This window comes from Xyrauchen texanus, chromosome 2, assembly GCF_025860055.1.
Source record: "Xyrauchen texanus isolate HMW12.3.18 chromosome 2, RBS_HiC_50CHRs, whole genome shotgun sequence".
In the NCBI taxonomy this organism is placed as follows: domain Eukaryota; kingdom Metazoa; phylum Chordata; class Actinopteri; order Cypriniformes; family Catostomidae; genus Xyrauchen; species Xyrauchen texanus.
In genome coordinates this window covers 56283935-56303052 of record NC_068277.1, presented here as the reverse complement: position 1 = coordinate 56303052, position 19118 = coordinate 56283935, and the positions used below count along the sequence as shown (strand labels likewise).

General features: G+C 39.8%; 1 protein-coding gene across 1 annotated transcript; it reads left to right on the top strand.

The window, feature by feature from the left end:
• Positions 1-12298: 12298 nt before the first annotated feature.
• LOC127652432 (protein phosphatase 1 regulatory subunit 15A-like) lies at positions 12299-19112 on the top strand. Its single transcript, XM_052138593.1, has 3 exons — positions 12299-12490; positions 14621-15550; positions 16209-19112. The coding sequence occupies exons 1-3, from the start codon at positions 12458-12460 to the stop codon at positions 16422-16424; spliced, it is 1179 nt and encodes a 392-aa protein (XP_051994553.1). The 5' UTR covers positions 12299-12457; the 3' UTR covers positions 16425-19112.
• The last annotated feature ends 6 nt before the right edge of the window (positions 19113-19118 follow it).

Below are 19118 nucleotides of genomic sequence, written 5' to 3'. Positions count from 1 at the left end.
CCAAGATTTCTTGTTGGGAAAGGGGTAGGCATCACTTTCTGTTACAGAATTAACCTTTCAGTAATCCACACAGAATCTAAATTTGCCGTCTTTCTTAGGTACCAAGACCACTGGTGAAGCCCATCCAGAGTGGGAAGGTTCGACTATTTCCTGCCTGATCATCTCATCAAGTTGCTCTTCCATGGCAAGTTGTTTAGTAGGGGACAAGCGATATGGTCTTTGTTTGAGGGGTACCTGACAGGTTGTATAAATTTGGTGTTGCAGAACATCAGTACGTCCCATGCAGAGTGTACAAACCTGAGAGTTGTTTTCCAGGATGTGGAGCAACTGCGGTTTCCCATCTGGAGGTAAATGAGCTTCATCCACAGCATTTCTGATGAATGTCTTTTCATCTAAACTGTCATGTTGGTGTAGGGTCAACAGAGGAACTGGAGGAGGAACAGAAGTTAACAGAGAAAGGATTTGTGTGGTTGTCTTGAGTTGTTGTCTTTCTGTTTGTGGACTTACACTTGGATTTCCTGGTTGAAATGGGTATTCTGTTTTAGGGTCAAGCTTGAAAGAATATTTCTGATCAATTACATTGAGTTGCAGTCTACTGAAAAAAATAAAAGTCCAACCCCAAGACTACAGCATAGGCAAAGGCTTGGGAGGAAAGTACAGCAGCAGGTAAGGTAAAGGATTGATCATTTAAATGTATGGTGATATCCCTCCATCCTAATGGGACCTTTGCTTCTCCATTTGCCAGATAAAGAGGACCACGGAACCATGGTTGCCTCACGAGATTCTCATGGATGAGTGTATAGCTTGCACCAGTGTCCACAATGGCCTTACCCATCCAAGCATCAATACGGATGGGGACAATTAGTTGTTGAGGTATTGCCACATGTTCATTAGAGGAGGAGGTTTTCTTGGTGGATGATTGTGACTTACACATTCTTGTTGCAGCAACAGAGATGTTGTAAGGTTGACCACTTGACTTGGGGTGATAAGGATGCTTGTCGCTGGTGGAGTACTGTGGACCAGACATCTGAGGTGACTGTGGAGAGGTATAGTGTGGACATTTGGCTGGTGGATGCGGTCCCCTACATCTCCAGCACTGAACTGGGATTTTCTCAGCAGGTCGGTTTGAAGAGGGTCTTTGCGATGTGGATGGATGTTTAGGGCCCATTTGACCACCTTCATAACGAAGCTGTTGTTCAAAGTCCTTTTCAAGTTGATTACCTAGTTTGACCAGCTCCTCCACAGTATTCACCCGGCTACGCAATTGGCTGGCAAGGTATGGTTTGATATCCTTGAGTATCATTTTTACAGTCTCACCTTCTGTTAAATCTGCCTTCCATCTTTTACAGAGTGCTCTGTAGGAAAATGCAAAGTCTCTAATGGATTCTGTGTCTCTTTGAATTCTAACTCGTCACGCTCAGCCAGTTCGTCCTCATAATCCTCAGAAAGGAAAGCAGACAAGAATGCAGCCTCAAACTCATTCCAGGTGGTTGTGTCGGATCGTCTGACTTCCCACCAGTCACGTGCTGTTCCATATAAGACAGTATGGAAGGTAGCCAGGATGTCTGAATCTGTCAGGGGATGTAGGGCCAGAAAATCCTGACATTTTGTTGCAGCAGGGGGTCTACATCGTCTGAAGGCCTCCCAAATGTGGGGAAAGTTAATTTAATATGGTAACTTTTAACCACAGATGTTAAAAGAGGGGTTGAAGTTGTTGGAGTCACCGCTGGATAAGAATCGGATGGCTGGGGTGTAGTAATGATGGTACTGGGAACTGGTGATGCCAATACACTTAACTTCTGTTGATCTGAACTTTCTTTCTGGATACTTTGAAATCCTTTCTCCACTTCACTTTTTAACTCTTTTAAACCTGTGAGAAATTTATTGTTGGACATTTAAAGTTATCTGCTCATGGCTTGTTCAGAATGCGTGCTGAACGTACTTCAGACATCAAGGTAGTTTCCTCCTTTTGGAGTTCCCCTGTGATCATTAATTTAATTGCTTTAGTCAGCTTATCTGCTTCAGACTCCGCTTGTTGCTTAGTGGTAGCAAACAGGGTGAAAACTTGACGTTTGTCAAGAAGTCAGCCATCTGGCTCTTGTGGTGAGAATTAGTATCTTTCACTTCCTGGGTAAGTTAATTTACCATTTTCCCTTGTTTCTTCATTATGTCAAACAATGTGTCCCAATTCCCTTGAATCTGAGTTGTGAATTGTTGCATTTCCCTTCCAGGAGTTTGTAAAATGCTGGGCAGGTTATGTTGTGCCACTGAAGAAGGAGTTTCACCTTCAAATGAAGTGCAAAGTTGCATGTTATCCACTTGTGGTGCCCAGGTGAGAGTTTACACAGGACGGCTGCCAGCCAGAGCAGGAGAGGACATAAACACAGGGGTTCCAGGATGAACAGGGCTGAGTGGAGTGGGGGTATTGTAGAAGACTGGAGCACATGAAGGAGGTGGTGCCAGAGGCATCAGAGGTCGCAGTACAGGTGGCCATATTGGAGTTGAGATATTTGGTGGAGGCTCAATTTCCACATAAGTAGATTGGGATGGGGGGGGTATACGCCATGTTTTTTTTTTTGGTGTTTGATTGCAAGAATGTTGGATGTGAAAAATAAAAAATATCAGTAAATGAGATGGATAAATGACTGTGTGAGTGTCAGTATTTGTCCACAAGGGTTTTTTTTTTTGCCCTTTCTAAAAATAACAAAATACACTTTTCACAACTGGTCAATACATACTTTTGCTCAAAACCAATAATTACATTGTAACCTCGACAACCTGGCTGTTGGAAATGTTGACCAAATTGACTACGCCACCCCCACTTTTCTAGGATAGGGGACCTTAATAATGATATTATATAACACAGGCGGTTGAAATGAATGAACTGGAAGCCAGAGTACAAAAGCTGATAATTTATTAACCATGACAGATACGATCCTTCTCCACAGATATGATTGTTGAGATAATAAATAGAGTGGTAGCAATGTTATTTAGAAGAGAAGAGATTTCAAAAACGTAAAAATATAGAACAAACCAAAACTCCACAATTCAACTCAATTTAAGAAAGCATTAAGCAACAAAACAAACCAAATTGAAAACAATGCTCCAAACAAATCAGAATTGGTTCAGTAAAGAAATACAAGTAATTAAAGAAAAAACAAATAGTAAATCTAAAATTCAAATTGATTGAGCTGACAAATTATAATTTAAATTAGATTATATAAGAGAAAACAATGATAGACATGACCTAAAAATAAATCAAACTAGAATCATAAACTGGAGAACACACCACATGGGAGGAAGGAAAAATCTCTGTTGTGGGTAGGGGGTCACTTCCTATGTTGTTCTGTATGTCACAGGGTTTGGACAGTTTTTTGGGAAAAGTGGGGGTGGAGTTACCTCTGTACGGGGCTAGTCTGTCTCTATGTAGAGCTACCTTTTTCCCTTTAGGCGGCATTTGTACCCTGTATACCACCTCTCCTATTCTTTCCAGAACCAGACATGGACCCACCCAATGACAGTCTAGCTTAGGGCAACGTCCTTTTTTCCTTCTTGGGCTGTATACCCAAACTGACTCACCTACATGGAAGTGTCTTCCTCTACTTTTGACATCATAGTTCCTCTTTTGCCTCATGTCGGCCTTTCCCAGTTGGTCCCTAGCAAAAGTATGAGCTGTTTCCATTCGATCTTGCAGTTTTTTTGCATACTCTGGTCCAGCAGGCACAGTTGGTGTGTCAGAGGGTTTCCCAAATGACATTTCAGGAGGTGTCCGAAGCTCGCGTCCCAGCATAAGCAAAGCAGGGGTGCACAATGTGGAGTCCTGTACTGCCGACCTATAAGACATGAGGATAAAAGGAAGGTGGGTGTCCCAGTCTCTTTGGTGATCAGCTGTAAGGATGGCCAGCTGTTGGGCCAATGTCCTGTTAAATCTTTCAACTAGCCCGTCACTTTGAGGATGTAACGGAGTTGTGCGTGTTTTTTGCATGTCAAACCATTCACACAGGGCATTAAAAAGTCTTGATTCAAAATTCTTTCCTTGGTCACTGTGAATGGTCTCTGCAGTACCGAACCTACTAAACATCCCCTCTATTAATGCATCTGCTACGGTCTCTGCCTCCTGATCTGGCAGTGCGTAAGCTTCGGGCCATTTAGTGAAATAGTCCATTGCAGCAAGTACAAAGCGGTTGCCTCTCTCTGAGCAGGGGAATGGCCCCATGATGTCCACCGCCACCCTTTCCATCGGTGCTCCTACGGCCTGCTGCTGGAGCTTTGCATGTGATTGGTCAAGAGGGCCCTTATAGGCAGCACAAGCATCACATCCTCTGCAGAAATCCTCCACATCTCTTCTGTGCTGGCCCCAGTAGAAACTTTGGCGAAGACGACGAAGTGTCTTGGACACGCCAAAGTGTCCTGACCCTGTACTACCGTGGCAGGCCACTAGGACTTGTTCTCTTAATGCTTTTGGCACTACCACCTGCCATCTCTCCTCCCCTGTAGCAGGCTCCTTCCATGCTCGTTGAAGCACTCCATTGCTCAGTCGCAGTGTGTCAAATTTGGACCACAAACCCTTAGTAGCCGGAGAACATCCTGCAATGTCCCCCCAGTTGGGTCTCTGTTGTCCTTCTATCCATCTCATCACAGGCTGCAGATCCTTGTCCTGTTCTTGTTGCAGCCCCCATTCTGTTGTTTCAAACACCCTAAGCATCCCACAGGCAGGCTGTGCTGCCATGTTCTCTTGACATAGCTCATTCTCACGCATCTCTTTTTTATCACAGTGGCAGCAACCTTCAGCAGTGCATGGGCGTCTAGATAATGCATCCGCATTGGCGTGAATGGACCCAGCTCTATGGACCACCGTGAAGTCATAAGATTGAAGTTCTTCCAGCCATCGTGCCACTTGACCTTCAGGTTCTCTGAAGGACAACAGCCATTGAAGTGCAGCATGGTCTGTTCTTATTTTGAACGTTGCCCCACATAGGTAGTATTTAAAGTGTCTCACGGCCATGACCACTGTGAGGAGCTCCCGTCTAGTGACACAGTAGCGCCGCTCGCTCTTACTGAGCACCCTGCTGAAGTAAGCCACGACTTTCTCTCCATCTGGCCCTTCTTGCGACAGGTCTGCCTCCATGCCAACATTGCTAGCATCTGTGTCTAGGACAAAAGGCAAAGCAGTGTTAGGGGGAACAAGGACAGGGCTCTCCATCAATGCCCATTTGAGTGTTAAATACTTCCTGGCAGTCTTCAGACCAATCGAAGTTACAATCTTTCTGTAGGAGGCGGAAGAGCGGCGCTCCTACGCAAGAGAACCCCTTCACAAATTTCCTATAATAGGAGGCTAGCCCCAGAAAACTTTTCAGTTGCCTCTGATCAGTGGGTGTCAGCCAGTCTCTGATGGCACAAATCTTCTCCTCCAAAGTGCCAATGCCTTCACTCCCTAATTTGTGGCCCAGAAATTCCACCTCACGTCTAATAAAGTGGCATTTATCAGGGTGCAACTTCAGGCCGGCTGCCGCTACCCTCTCCAGTACTTGCCGCAGGGCTTCGAGGGCTGCCTCGAACGAACCACCATGGATCAAAAGGTCGTCTAAGTACACAAGGCACTCCTGACGGGGAACTCCACTCAATACCTTGTCCATGAGCCTCTCAAATGTTGCAGGGGCATTGCAAAGGCCAAAAGGGAGAACTTTAAACTGCCAGAGACCCTTATTTGTGCAGAATGCAGTCTTTGCAGCAGACTCTGCTGACAATGGCACTTGCCAATAGCCACTTCGAAGGTCAAGGGTGGAAAACCAGGATGAGCCGGCCACTAAGTCGAGTGACTCATCTATTCTAGGTAAGGGATATGAGTCTTTTTTTGTTACTTTATTTAGCGGCCTGTAATCTATACAGAATTGCCATCTGGAACTTTTCTTCCGGAGCACCACGACAACTGCCGATGCCCAAGGGCTTTCAGATGGCTCAACTATACCTGCCTTCAACATTAACTCTAGCTCTTTGTCTGCTGCCTCCTGTCGTGTAAGGGGAAGACGCCGTGGTCGTACTCTGATGGGTTGGGCATCTCTGGTATCAATAAAATGCTCCACAAGATGTGTGAGACCTACTTCATCATCATTAAGAGCAAAAATGTCTTTCAAATCTGACATGACCTCCCATAAGTCATCCTGCTGCTGTTGGTTCAGCCCATCACTGTTTTTGGTCCAGATGTCTCTTACTGCCGAAACCCGCTCCAAATCCTGCTCACAGAGTTGTATGGGTCTTTGGGCTGAGCCAACCTGGGGTAGCACGTGTTTTGTATCTGAATAGCAATTTGGGTCGAGCTGCTGATGGAGGGTTATTGGATGGGTCATGACGTGCAGTGGAAGACTATGGTCTGAGGACACAGCAGCAGAGGCATGATTTGAGGTCTCCATAGCATACACAGATATGGGCGAAGGACCCGGGCATGGGGAGGGTGGGGTCATTTGCACAGAGCGTCCATTAGGAAGAGCAAGTACGTCTCTGCTTAAGTGTACTACACAACCTATAGCCTTCAGGAAGTCTAAGCCTAGAGTACAGGGGTCTTGCACTTCAGCCACCCACGTGTGGAACGACACAGACAGGCCTCCGACATTGAACAGAAAGGTCCCCTTTCCTTTTATTGGGGCGAAATCACCAGTCACAGTTTTTAGTCGAGCTAATGTCGGTTCTACTGCAGTCCCCTCTGGGACCAGATCAGGCCGCATCAAAGTTGCATTTGATCCTGTGTCGACCAGGGCTGTACATGCGACTCCCCCCACTAAAATTGGTATGTGGCAGAAATTTCTGACATAAGTCCACCCCACTGTTATTACTGTCTCCATAGGGGCCGATGTAGCACATTCCCCCACCCCCCAACCCACCTCTTGAGGTGTGGGCATACCTTGGGGAGTATCATCACAGTCCCGCGTCCTCCCATCTACACGGGCCCTTGGGCGTTTCCCTGAATGCCACTGAACCTGGGACATTGTCTAATCAGTTGGCCTGGCTGGCCACACCCCCAGCAGCTTAGAAGCCGACGACGTGTGCGAAATTCTGACATTGTGTGGCCCTGCTGCAGTGTTGTTGCGCGTGCTGTGTTATCTCGTTGTATAGGCTCTCTGGTGGGTGGATCAGTCATAATTGCAGTTCGAAACATTGGTGGAAGGACATCCTGCTCCATTCCACTTCCCACTATTTCTCTTTCCACAGCAAGCTCCAATGCTTCACTTAAAGTATTAGGATGAGCCAGCTGCGTTTGAATACGTAGTTCTCTTGGGCTCAGGGCTTGGATAAATCGGTCTCTAGCTAGCTCATTCTGGACTGTGGATGGCATGTCAGCGTAGGCACGTTTGCATAGGCTTTCAATGTCATTAGCCAAAACTCTTAATGGCTCTCCATGTTGTCTGTGCCTGTTATTAAACTCAGTCCTTAAAAGGACAGGCTGATAACATTGTCCAAAACGTCTCTGAAGAGCCCCAACTAATGCTGCATAATCATTTCTCTCCCCAGAGCTCAACAGTATCAGGCAGGCAGCTGCATCATCAGTGAGGCACAGAGCTAACTGTAAAGCCTTATGTCTTTCTGTCCAACCAGCAGCATCAGCTAGCAGTTCAAACTGCGCTTTAAAAGCATCCCAATCTGTCTTACCCGAGTACTTCGGTGTTTTGATAGCGAGCGTTTGGTCTGAATCTCCAACGTATCCGATCCGCATATGGGCGCCACCATGTTTGTTTACATCACGTGTCCCTGCATCATTGTGTGAAGGCACCGTACTGGGGTATGCATGCGCTGTCATATCGGCGCGAAAACTGTGTTGTGCGATCTCACCATCTGGGACCAAGGGCGGAGCAAATCCGGCTTCGGCAGCTCGAAGCCTGGTAGCTTCCATAGAGCCAGCTGCATTTCTCACAGACCACTGCTCCACATAAGGATCGTTTGTCCACAAGCACTCATCCTTCGCCTTTTCTACTTTCACTTTAACCCGAGCCCCGGCATCCATCTTAGCGTCCATTGCGTTCCAGCTTGAATTTGCGCTAAGTTCGTCACTCTGACACCAAATGTAGCGTTTCTCATTTAACACTACGACAACTGAACTCTTTTCGTGTTTATTGAACACCTCACAAATATAGGGCTACTGTTATGGCCGTAACCCACGCCTTTACACTCAATATCACAGCCGTCTAACACTTGTCTCACGCGGCTGCCTCTCAAGTACTCACGTACTCTATACGCTATGGTTCACATGGTTGACTGAGGCATAACAGTCTCACTGAAAGGCAAAAGTGGGTCGTAACGCAGTCTGTTCCGTACAAATGTCCGCAACTGCTGGCACTCGTAACTCGGCCGAGTATAGACACAAGTGATCCTAAAATACACATTCTAGATCTTTAGCACCACCTTTTGCATAAATCGTAAATGAACTTATGCACTCACATCCAGCGAACCCAACCGCAGAGTTGCGCGCAAACGGCATTCTCAGATCAACAGGTCATCAGCACAGGAAAAGTTCTAAAACAGATTTGCACGTAACCGAACCCAAACGCAGAGTGGCACGCACACTGCGTTCCCAGATCAACAGAGCAGAAATAAACCTAAAACACATTTTCGGGCAAATTATACTAACATATCTCCTATTAAGAGCGGCTCCAATAAAAAACTTGTTTACTCACACTGAATTGTCGGGCACAGCAGTAACACACAGGCAGTTCTTCCAACGCACCAGCATAGGAGAAAACACACACACACATTCATCGAGTGGAGAATGAGAATAAATACTGTTTCATTGACGCCCGCGAGACTTTAAACGTGGCCGGCCCTATCGCATCACATACCCACTTAAAGGCATAGCATACTTATTCTGGTTACAAAATAAAAAACAATAAGTATTCAAAGTAGGTTACTAATAATATTAGAATAAGGTTTTAATAATTTCAAGTAGCCTATATTCACACACAGTTTGTACAACAACAAAAAAATAACTAAAAAAAAGTTTACACTCACAGGGTTTTAGATTTTTTAAATTTTATTTTTTTTACTTTTTCAACATGTCACAAGAATTTCTCAAAACTTTCAAGATCAAATGTTCAATTGAAATGCATGTCCCTGATTGGGCGCCACTCTGTAACGGTGGTGGCCGCACCAACATAAATAAATTATTTTAAAGAGCTCTTCGGGCGCCAGACAGGATTATTCCCATCAAATGGTTGATTAACCCAGGATAGCAACAAAAAAGAACGACCTGTTACACAATAAATCACAATAATAGTCTCAGAATTTTTCAGGACACAGGGGGGAATTTATTCCATAATGTCCAAAACAATAGAAAAAAGAACTGGGTTATAATCCAAGCAGAAAACGCATCACGTTAATCCAAGTTTGCAGATTCGTGTCCACTTTCATTCATAAATTTGCTAAAAACAACAACAACAACAACAACAACAACAACAAAAAAGGAAAAAGAGAAACAAAATCACACATTGGATAAACACTTCGTTGGCAAAAAATATTAATAGAAAAAAACAACAAGCCTCCTTCCAACAACAATCTTAATGAGCAGCAATATCCACGAAAACACCTAAGCGCACGGAAAGTGCGAAAGTGGAAGTGAAGTTTGTACGTTGCGAGTGGGCCGGCTCTGTATTAAAGGAAGATATTACCAGTTAAAAAGCTAACCCTAGAAGACGCATTTTAGGGTTAAACAAGGCATTCAACTTAGAGAAATTTTATCAATAAGCCATAAATTAGAAACTATCTTTTGTTTAATTTCTATAATTGATCGATTTAATTAATCACAATAATTTATGATTAATCAATATAAGCACACCTATTTCTCTGTAAACCTCACTGCGCCCTCTAGTGTGAGAACCTGTATTACAGTTTTTCTCAAATGATTTTGCACATTTGCAGATCAAGTACATTTCTCTGCATAATGAACCACTGTATTCTTTTCTGATAATGCATTTATTACAACTAAATACTAACATCAAAACTATAGATGAGTTCTCATTTGAATTCATAAGATCTTCAGGTAGAACACAACTCAATTAGATTGTCTGTGAATGATTCTGTTAAAGAGGAGGATGATGAAGGTCCCAGCTTCTCAGAACAGCTGGAATGGGAAACTGAAGAAAGTGATGATGATGAGGAAAATAAAAAGCATCCTCCACAAGTTGAGGACTCTGAATCAGAGCGTGATGAGTATGTGGATTCTGAATGGCCAGATGATGACGATGAAGGTGATTCGGAGGCATCAGCAGAGAGCCTTGAGCTCTGGGAATCCTTCCTCAAAAGCAGTGACCCCTATAACCCTCTGAGCCACTGGATCTAGAACAAACTTCACAAGTACAACTGAAAACCATAGTATTATAGTATTCTTATAGTATTTAAGAATGTTAGGTATATTACATTTACAGTTTTTGTTGAATCTCACAAAAACTTGTCCAGGCCACATTTTACCAAATGATCTCATGTAATAATAATAATAATAAAATATAATCCATAAAGAAAAAAGACTATTTTTTTGTTATATATTTAAGCACATTTCTATTTTATAACAATAATGCATCCAAACATTTTACTTTTTAATTTTATTTATAAATGTTTTGGTAATTTTGATTATTCTCAGTGGTGATTCTTATTAGATTCCATTAGTAATAAGAATGAGATTTTTTTTTTTTTTTTTTATTACAGTAATGAGAATTGGTGGAGAAAATTGTCCTGAAGAAATGTCACTGGTCCTAATAAATAGGCTTAATTTTTTTAAGCAAAATATAATTTCTAATTTTTTTTCTTTTGATTTTGGGGTGAGATACGACCAGGACATGTTCTGGGCAGTTTGTGAGATTCATCCTTATGTTACTGAAACATTAATAATTTTTTTTAATGTTTCTACCATGTACATAATGAAAAAAAAGCCAAAATAATTTTCAAGATCTATGTGGTCACTGTATATCAGCTCACATTAGGCCGAACACTTTATGTGTCTCAGAGAGACTGCCTCTTCTGTGTCTTCTATACTCTACTCTTCCACCCTGTTGTCCTTTTTCTCTCGGCTCACCATCAGTCTTTCCTCAACTATTTAAATGTTGAATGATGAAAGAGTTAAGAAAACCTTACCCTTATCTAATAATTTCTTCCTGCTATTTCTCAGATAGCACCTCTTCTTCATCTTGTTCTTCCTCTTCATTGTTTGTTTGCTCTGAATTTTCATATTTGACCCTTTTTTATAGATAGTCATGATAGTTGTGTAAAATATTCTGTAAACTGCATTTACTTTGCTGTGTGCACTACTAACTGTCTGCTGTCAGACATCAATATAAAGGGATTTGACAACCTGAAATGTGCATTTGAGAATATAACTTTAATTTAGATTTCTGTGTTAACTGTTTTGCAAGCTTGATTCTTGGATCAGAGAAATGTGTAGTATTTATGACAATTACAAAGTGTTCAGATGGCTGTGTGAATTGTTTTGAGAGCAGTGACCTGAGTTTGGACACATGTGTAAAATTGACAGAGAAAAACTGTTACAAAGAATTTGTAACATGTTGCCTTTGAATATGAAAACTAAAAATAAAAAAATAAAAAACAGAACCTTGCATTTTAATTTGAATTCTGACACTATTATTGTGCTAACATTATGAAAATATTTTGGAAAATATAAATTTACAATTTTGTTTCCACATTTGCCTTTTCATTTAAATATTGGCAGTCTTGCCTCAAGACTAGTAAAATTGGATTGTAGTTGCATTTTAGTTTTACATTTGACAGAGACGATCAATTTTCACTGTGAAAATGCTAATTGAATAATTTAATTATATGTTATTTAGGTACATATTTTGGAGGCACTTTGTGGAAATGAAATGGTTAATGAGGTTTTCATTTTCATCACTGCGTTTATTAGAAACTAGGCTATAATCAAAACACTGCCTTAAGATAGGATGCTTTGATTTTTCCACTTTACGAGGTAGTTTTATTTAGCAATCAAAATGTCATCGCAACGAAAGTAAATCCCTTAAATTTGTGTTCAAGATGTGTTTGTTAACAGTCTCTCGAAAAACATCCCCTTGAATGTTTTTGTTCTGCACTTTCCTTTCTATATATGGAAATGATGCAATCCAGTATCAACCAAACCCTCATATCCTGGTCCGCCCAGAACTGGAGTTTCTCGAAGCGTAACGAAACGTTTGCTACGTGATGTATCAGTATGTTGTTGACAGAAAAGCGCAAGCCCCGCCTACACATCATCACAGCGTATATAAACACTTGACGTCACACAAGCAGTATTTCTATTTACGGTAAAGAAGAATGCAATACATGAAATATACACCGAGCGAGAGATGTTTATGAACAGAGCGAAAATGGAGTACATGTTTTATTCGAAATCGTTTTTGTATAACTCAAAGTGTGTTTTTGAGAACGTTAGTAAACTGAACATTGGAGAACCAAATCTTCACTGGAGCGAATGTCAAGCGACAGGCTGACCAAAACCAGAAAGGTAAGAAACCTGTACTAGTCTATATTTAAGGATTTATAAATGATGAACTGTCAATAAACATAATAGAACATAAATTTGTCGAACTTTAGCAATTCTGTTAATGAAAGCAAATTCATGACGTGATTCAGTAAAAAGAAAAGAAAAAAAAAATTATGTATTCGTCATAGGCTACCATGTAAACACTTTAGTTTACATGGTAAATCGCAAGTACCTTTTTGTTTGTGTGATGAAATGGCATGACAGTACATCTAAAAAAAAAGCAGGGCAATTCACATTGTTATGTGTCATATTATCTTGTAGCAACAATACGAAGAATCTTTTGGAAATTGGGACATCTTAAACGGCTATCTCTGATTTTGACCTATTTGAAATGTACACTAGCCTACTGTTCAAAAGTTTAGGATCACTTACTCATTCTTTATTTTTTCACGTTTTAGAAAAATAGTCGGCATCACAACTATGGAATAATAGATATGGAAATATGGGAATTATGTTTAAAAAATCAAATCTGTGTTATATTTTAGCATCTTCAAAGAAGTCACCTTTTGCCTAGAATTAGCAGAAATGTTCTCTTGGCATCAACTTCTTGAGGTATCACCCTGGGATGCTTTTTAAACAGTATTGAAGGAGTTCCCATCTATATGCTGGGCACCTAGTGGCTTCTTTTCTTAATTATTCAGTCCAAGACATCATCCATTTCAAAAACTTTATACACTCACCTAAAGGATTATTAGGAACACCTGTTCAATTTCTCATTAATGCAATTATCTAATCAACAATCACATGGCAGTTGCTTCAATGCATTTAGGGGTGTGGTCCTGGTCAAGACAATCTCCTGAACTCCAAACTGAATGTCAGAATGGGAAAGAAAGGTGATTTAAGCAATTTTGAGCGTGGCATGATTGTTGGTGCCAGATGGGCCGGTCTGAGTATTTCACAATCTGCTCAGTTACTGGGATTTTCACGCACAACCATTTCTAGGGTTTACAAAGAATGGTGTGAAAAGGGAAAAACATCCAGTATGCGGCAGTCCTGTGGGCGAAAATGCCTTGTTGATGCTAGAGGTCAGAGGAGAATGGGCCAACTGATTCAAGCTGATAGAAGAACAACTTTGCCTGAAATAACCACTCGTTACAACCGAGGTATGCAGCAAAGCATTTGTGAAGCCACAACACGCACAACCTTGAGGCGGATGGGCTACAAGAGCAGAAGACCCCACCGGGTACCACTCATCTCCACTACAAATAGGAAAAAGAGGCTACCATTTGCAAGAGCTCACCAAAATTTGACAGTTGAAGACTGGAAAAATGTTGCCTGGTCTGATGAGTCTCGATTTCTGTTGAGACATTCAGATGGTAGAGTCAGAATTTGGCGTAAACAGAATGAAAACATGGATCCATCATGCCTTGTTACCACTGTGCAGGCTGCAGGTGGTGGTGTAATGGTGTGGGGGATGTTTTCTTGGCACACTTTAGGCCCCTTAGTGCCAATTGGGCATCGTTTAAATGCCACGGCCTACCTGAGCATTGTTTCTGACCATGTCCATCCCTTTATGGCCACCATGTACCCATCCTCTGATGGCTACTTCCAGCAGGATAATGCACCATGTCACAAAGCTCGAATCATTTCAAATTGGTTTCTTGAACATGACAATGAGTTCACTGTATTAAAATGGCCCCCACAGTCACCAGATCTCAACCCAATAGAGCATCTCTCAACCCAATAGAGCCCTGGATGTGCATCCCACAAATCTCCATCAACTGCAAGATGCTATCCTATCAATATGGGCCAACATTTCTAAAGAATGCTTTCAGCACCTTGTTGAATCAATGCCATGCAGAATTAAGGCAGTTCTGAAGGCGAAAGGGGGTCAAACACAGTATTAGTATGGTGTTCCTAATAATCCTTTAGGTGAGTGTATATAAAAATGTAGTTTTGTAATTCAATTAATATGTTGGCACAACTATATTTTTGTCTACAAAACTAATTTAAAACATTTAAGCATACGCCTTCGGATCAAAAGGTTTTTAAGATCATGAAAAACATTTCAGGCAAATGACCCCAAACTTTTGAACGGTAGTGTATTTTGCTACATGTTGGAAATTGTGTTTTCTTTTTGTTCCTTTACAGAGTATGATTATGGCACCATTCATCCTTTGTCCACCACACCCACTGTCCCATCAGTGTCATCTACCTCAGGCAGCTTTATACAAGCAATCTAAGATGAGTCCAGAGTTGTCATCTAGTACGCAGAGAACGTATGAAGATCTACATCTTAATCCGTATTGCAGAATGTCTATCTACTCCATGCTACTGAATATCAGACTCCATCTGTGGCAGGTCATCCTGAAAGTTGTGAAGTGCTGTATGTGTGTGAAAGAGCTTTTTAGCTTCAAGATGTTTTTCTTCACTTGTGTGGGAAAAAACATGGCCATGACAGGTGACTTGAAGATGAGTGGTGTGGAGGCCCAGGAGAGGCCTGTTTGGGAATTAAGGATTGAAAGCATGAGTTTGGTCAACATTGAAAAGGAGATAAATGATCCAGAGATGAAGGCCATAATGGGGCTAGATGATGAAGAATTGATCTGGCCTATTGAAAAGCAAGAATTGTCTGTGAATGATTCTGTTAAAGAGGAGGATGATGAAGGTCCCAGCCTCTCAGAATGGCTGGAATGGGAGTCTGAAGATGAAATTGAAGAAAGTGATGACAATGTTGATGAGGAAAATGAAAAGCATCCTCCACAAGATGAGTACTTTGAGTCAGAGCGTAATGAGGATGTGGATTCTGAATGGTCAGATGATGATGATGATGATGATGATGATGAAGGTGATTCAGAGGCATCAGCAGAGAGCCTTGAGCTCTGGGAATCCTTCCTCAACAGCAGTGACCCCTATAATCCTCTGAGCTTCTCCTCCGCCACTGGATCTAGAACAAACTTCACAAGCACAACTGAAAACCAGCTAATCCTGCGCTCACAAATCAAACAAGTTAAGCATACAACATCAAAGGCAGCAGAGGAGCATTATCCAAAACCAAGCACAAAGGAGGGTGTGAAGAAGGTAATAATTTTAATTTCAAGAAGAAAACAACTAATATGTAGTATTTAAGAATGTTAGGTATATTACATTTACCATTATTGGTGAATCTCATGAAAACATGTCCAGGCCACATTTCACCAAACGATCTAATGTAATAACAATAAATTATTATCCATAAAGGAAAAAAAGCCTATTTTTGTATGATTTAAGCAAATTTTTATTTTTATAACAATAATGCATCCAAATGTTTTACTTTTGAGTTTTATTTATAATTTTTTTTTTTGGTAATTTTGATTATTCTCAATGGTGATTCTTATTAGATTCTATTGGTAATGAGATTTCTTTTATTACAGTAATGAGAATTGGTGGAGAAAATGTGCTTAATTGTCCTGAAGAAATGTAACTAGTCCTAATAAATAGGCTTCGTTTTCGTTTTAAGCAAAATGTAATAAAAAAAAATTATTTTGATTTTGGGGTGAGATACCCATGTTCTGGGCAGTTTGTGAAATGCACCCTTAAAAAAATAAATAAAAATTCTACCATGTACATAATGGGGGGGGTATAATAATAATTTTCAAGATCTATATGAAGTGATGTGAGGTTGTGCAACAGAAAAGTTCCCACACTGAATATTCTGTTTTTGAACAACACACTCTTTTTCCTTCGCTTTCTGTTTTAGGTATGTTTCAGTGATGAGGTTACTGTACATCCCCTGGTGGCTTGGCGTTTCGCTAGCAGGGCAGCACGGGATGGTTCCTGTTGGCTGCAAATGGCCAGAGACAGGGAGCGTTTTAAAAGAAGAGTGGAGAATATTGAGAAGGTCATTAAGCTCTGCCTGTCACCTGAACACAGAGCCTGTGTTTGGAAGAGACTTCAGAGAGAAACTTTGTCATAATACTCATCTTGATTTATTATTAAAATATAAAGTGATGCAGCAGTCTAGATGTTTGGAATGGTGTCATATGTGGTTCTTTTAATCTCGGAAAACGGAATGTTTGTTTTTTTTTACTGTGTAATTTATAACTTTACAATATTGTGATGGATGTTTTATGTGAGTTAAATTTTTTTGTATTGCACTTGTAAACTTTATTTTATTGTACTACAAAACACTGTGAAACTGTTTATGTGGCAAATTATGACATATTAATCTTCCACAATTTATCCTGTTTTGTTAAATTTTTTTCAATGGTAAAATATGTTTTATGTACAATTAAACATATTGTAACACTAAAATATGTAGGTATGCTATAAAGCTGACATCACTTAAAAGGACAGGTACAAGAAGTAAAATAACAGTTAAAGCCCCACAGTTGAATGTATAGTTTTATTTAGTATAAGTGGTCTAGGAATAGGTTCTTATGAAAAGTATATCAGCTGAGCGTTAAAGCAACAAGTATGTCCAATTGACAATTAAATACATACTAATATGCTATAAGCATATTAACTACTTTTAATGCATAACTATATTATATAAAATATATTTAACTCAACTACACAAAAATGAAGACATGCATCATTCAAACCCAATCATTTATTTATTTTTTATTAAATAAGGTGTAAAAATACAATCATTAAACTAATTTGGTTACAAACAGTCATTGATCAGTGGTAGTTACAAAATTATTAATCAGTTACAAGTCACAAAAAATAAATAGTCTTTGTATACTTGGTCCTTGTATTGCATCTGAGTCTGTGTGGCAAATACCGAAAACACACACACACACACTATAGTCATTACATAGGCATACAGTACATTTTGTGCATTGCTTGAGAAGAGAGATTTAGAAGAATACAAAATGAATCCTCTGTATCTGTTCCTTAGAAAACTACTGCTCTGAAGGCTGGTTATGTGGCAAAATTAAAGATGAAACGGGTAATATTCAGGTTCTCTGAAATACTGATGCAATTTTTCAGCATTGAAAGAAAGCAGCAAAAAGTCAAAAATACGTAATATTTAAGTATAAATCTGCATTGTTTTTTTGTTTGTTTTTTAAATATTGCACATGTAAGGTGTTTTTGGCATTTCTTCCTTCACTAAGTCCTGTATATAGTTTAAATTTGCTGTACCACAATGTTGATCCATCAATCTACAAAAAGCCTTTATGAATTGTTGCAAATTTAGAATGTGAAGCAATAAAAGGTAGAATCAATTGAAAAACAGTCTATGAGAAAACACACACACACACACACACGTCTGTCTGAAAACATTTAAAAGAGGAAAGAGTAACTTTTTGGCAAACATATAATTTTCAACGGAGTATTCCTTAACATTCAGTTCACCTAACAATTTTCATGCAGCGTTGTGTAAAATGGCATCTTGCGATAATATATCTGTCAAATACTCCATTTCACAGTACTGCAACATGGTTCAGAATATCTAGTTTAAAATATCCAGTTCACGCTGTTATTGGAATCAATATGTTACATATTAACATCATACACTTAGTACCAGGTGCAGTTGAGGTGGAATTAGGTAATTAGCTTCAATAATAACAGTTCAATATTTCTTGTTCAATATAATGACAAGAAAAAGTCATTTTAAAAAGCATTATTTAGCTTGAGTTGGCCATGATTTAAAGTCAATTCATAATAAAAATTTTGTTTTTCATTTATTTTGGAAGTCAGAGAAAATGTGCTTTAGGCACCACAGCTTTGTCCACTCGCACCCAATTCCAGATTTTTTTAAAAACCTTGAGGAGCTAATTCTGCTCCATCTAACACATAGCCTAATGTATTCAGGTTGATTTAGTGATGTTAAATAATATGTTTGTTTTGAATAATACATTAATGTTACAACATGATATTGTTACAATATAGGAAACAAAGAGCAAAATTTGGGAATTCGGACACAGCTGTAGACCGAATAAAGGAAAAACAAAAGTCCATTCTGACATTTCAGACTAAAATGGCTTAACATTTTACACAATCTGTAAAAATCTGATATCAAGCAGGGGGTTATATTCTCTTTGCAGTTCAGACTAGAAACAAATAAATGGATTTGAGTTGAATATTCCAAAAATAAATGAAATAAAAAAATGGATTGGATCTTTGCCGCCTGTGTAAGCAAACCCTAATCCAGATAATTTTGAAGATCCTATAAACCAAAAAGTGTGTCCAAAAATAAATTTAGCTGATTTAAAATTTTTGGTAAAGTTGTGCTTTACTTCTGTTGTGTGTCAATATTCTGTGTTAATATGTAACAACTCCTTTATGACTGTGCTAAACTTATTATAAGTGAAGGTAAAATTAGATTTTCAAAATGTTAAATGTACAATAAAATATGAGTATTAAATGCAGGTTCAACTGCTGGTCTGTGAAAATTTGTTTAAAAAAAAAAAGCAAAATATTTGTATAGTCCCTTATTCAGACAGAAACTTACTTGTCTTATTAAAGTGTGCATTTTGTGTGCTTCAAATACTATTTAAAAGTATAAAGATGTCAAAGCATGAAATCCTTACTGAATTCATTCAACTGCAAATTCAAAGTTCATTTTATGACACATCTCCACTCAAACACAAAAAAAATTCACATGCAAAAACAGGATTCTCCTTGTGAATGTCTAGTACAAAGTGCATTGAGGTGTAATCAG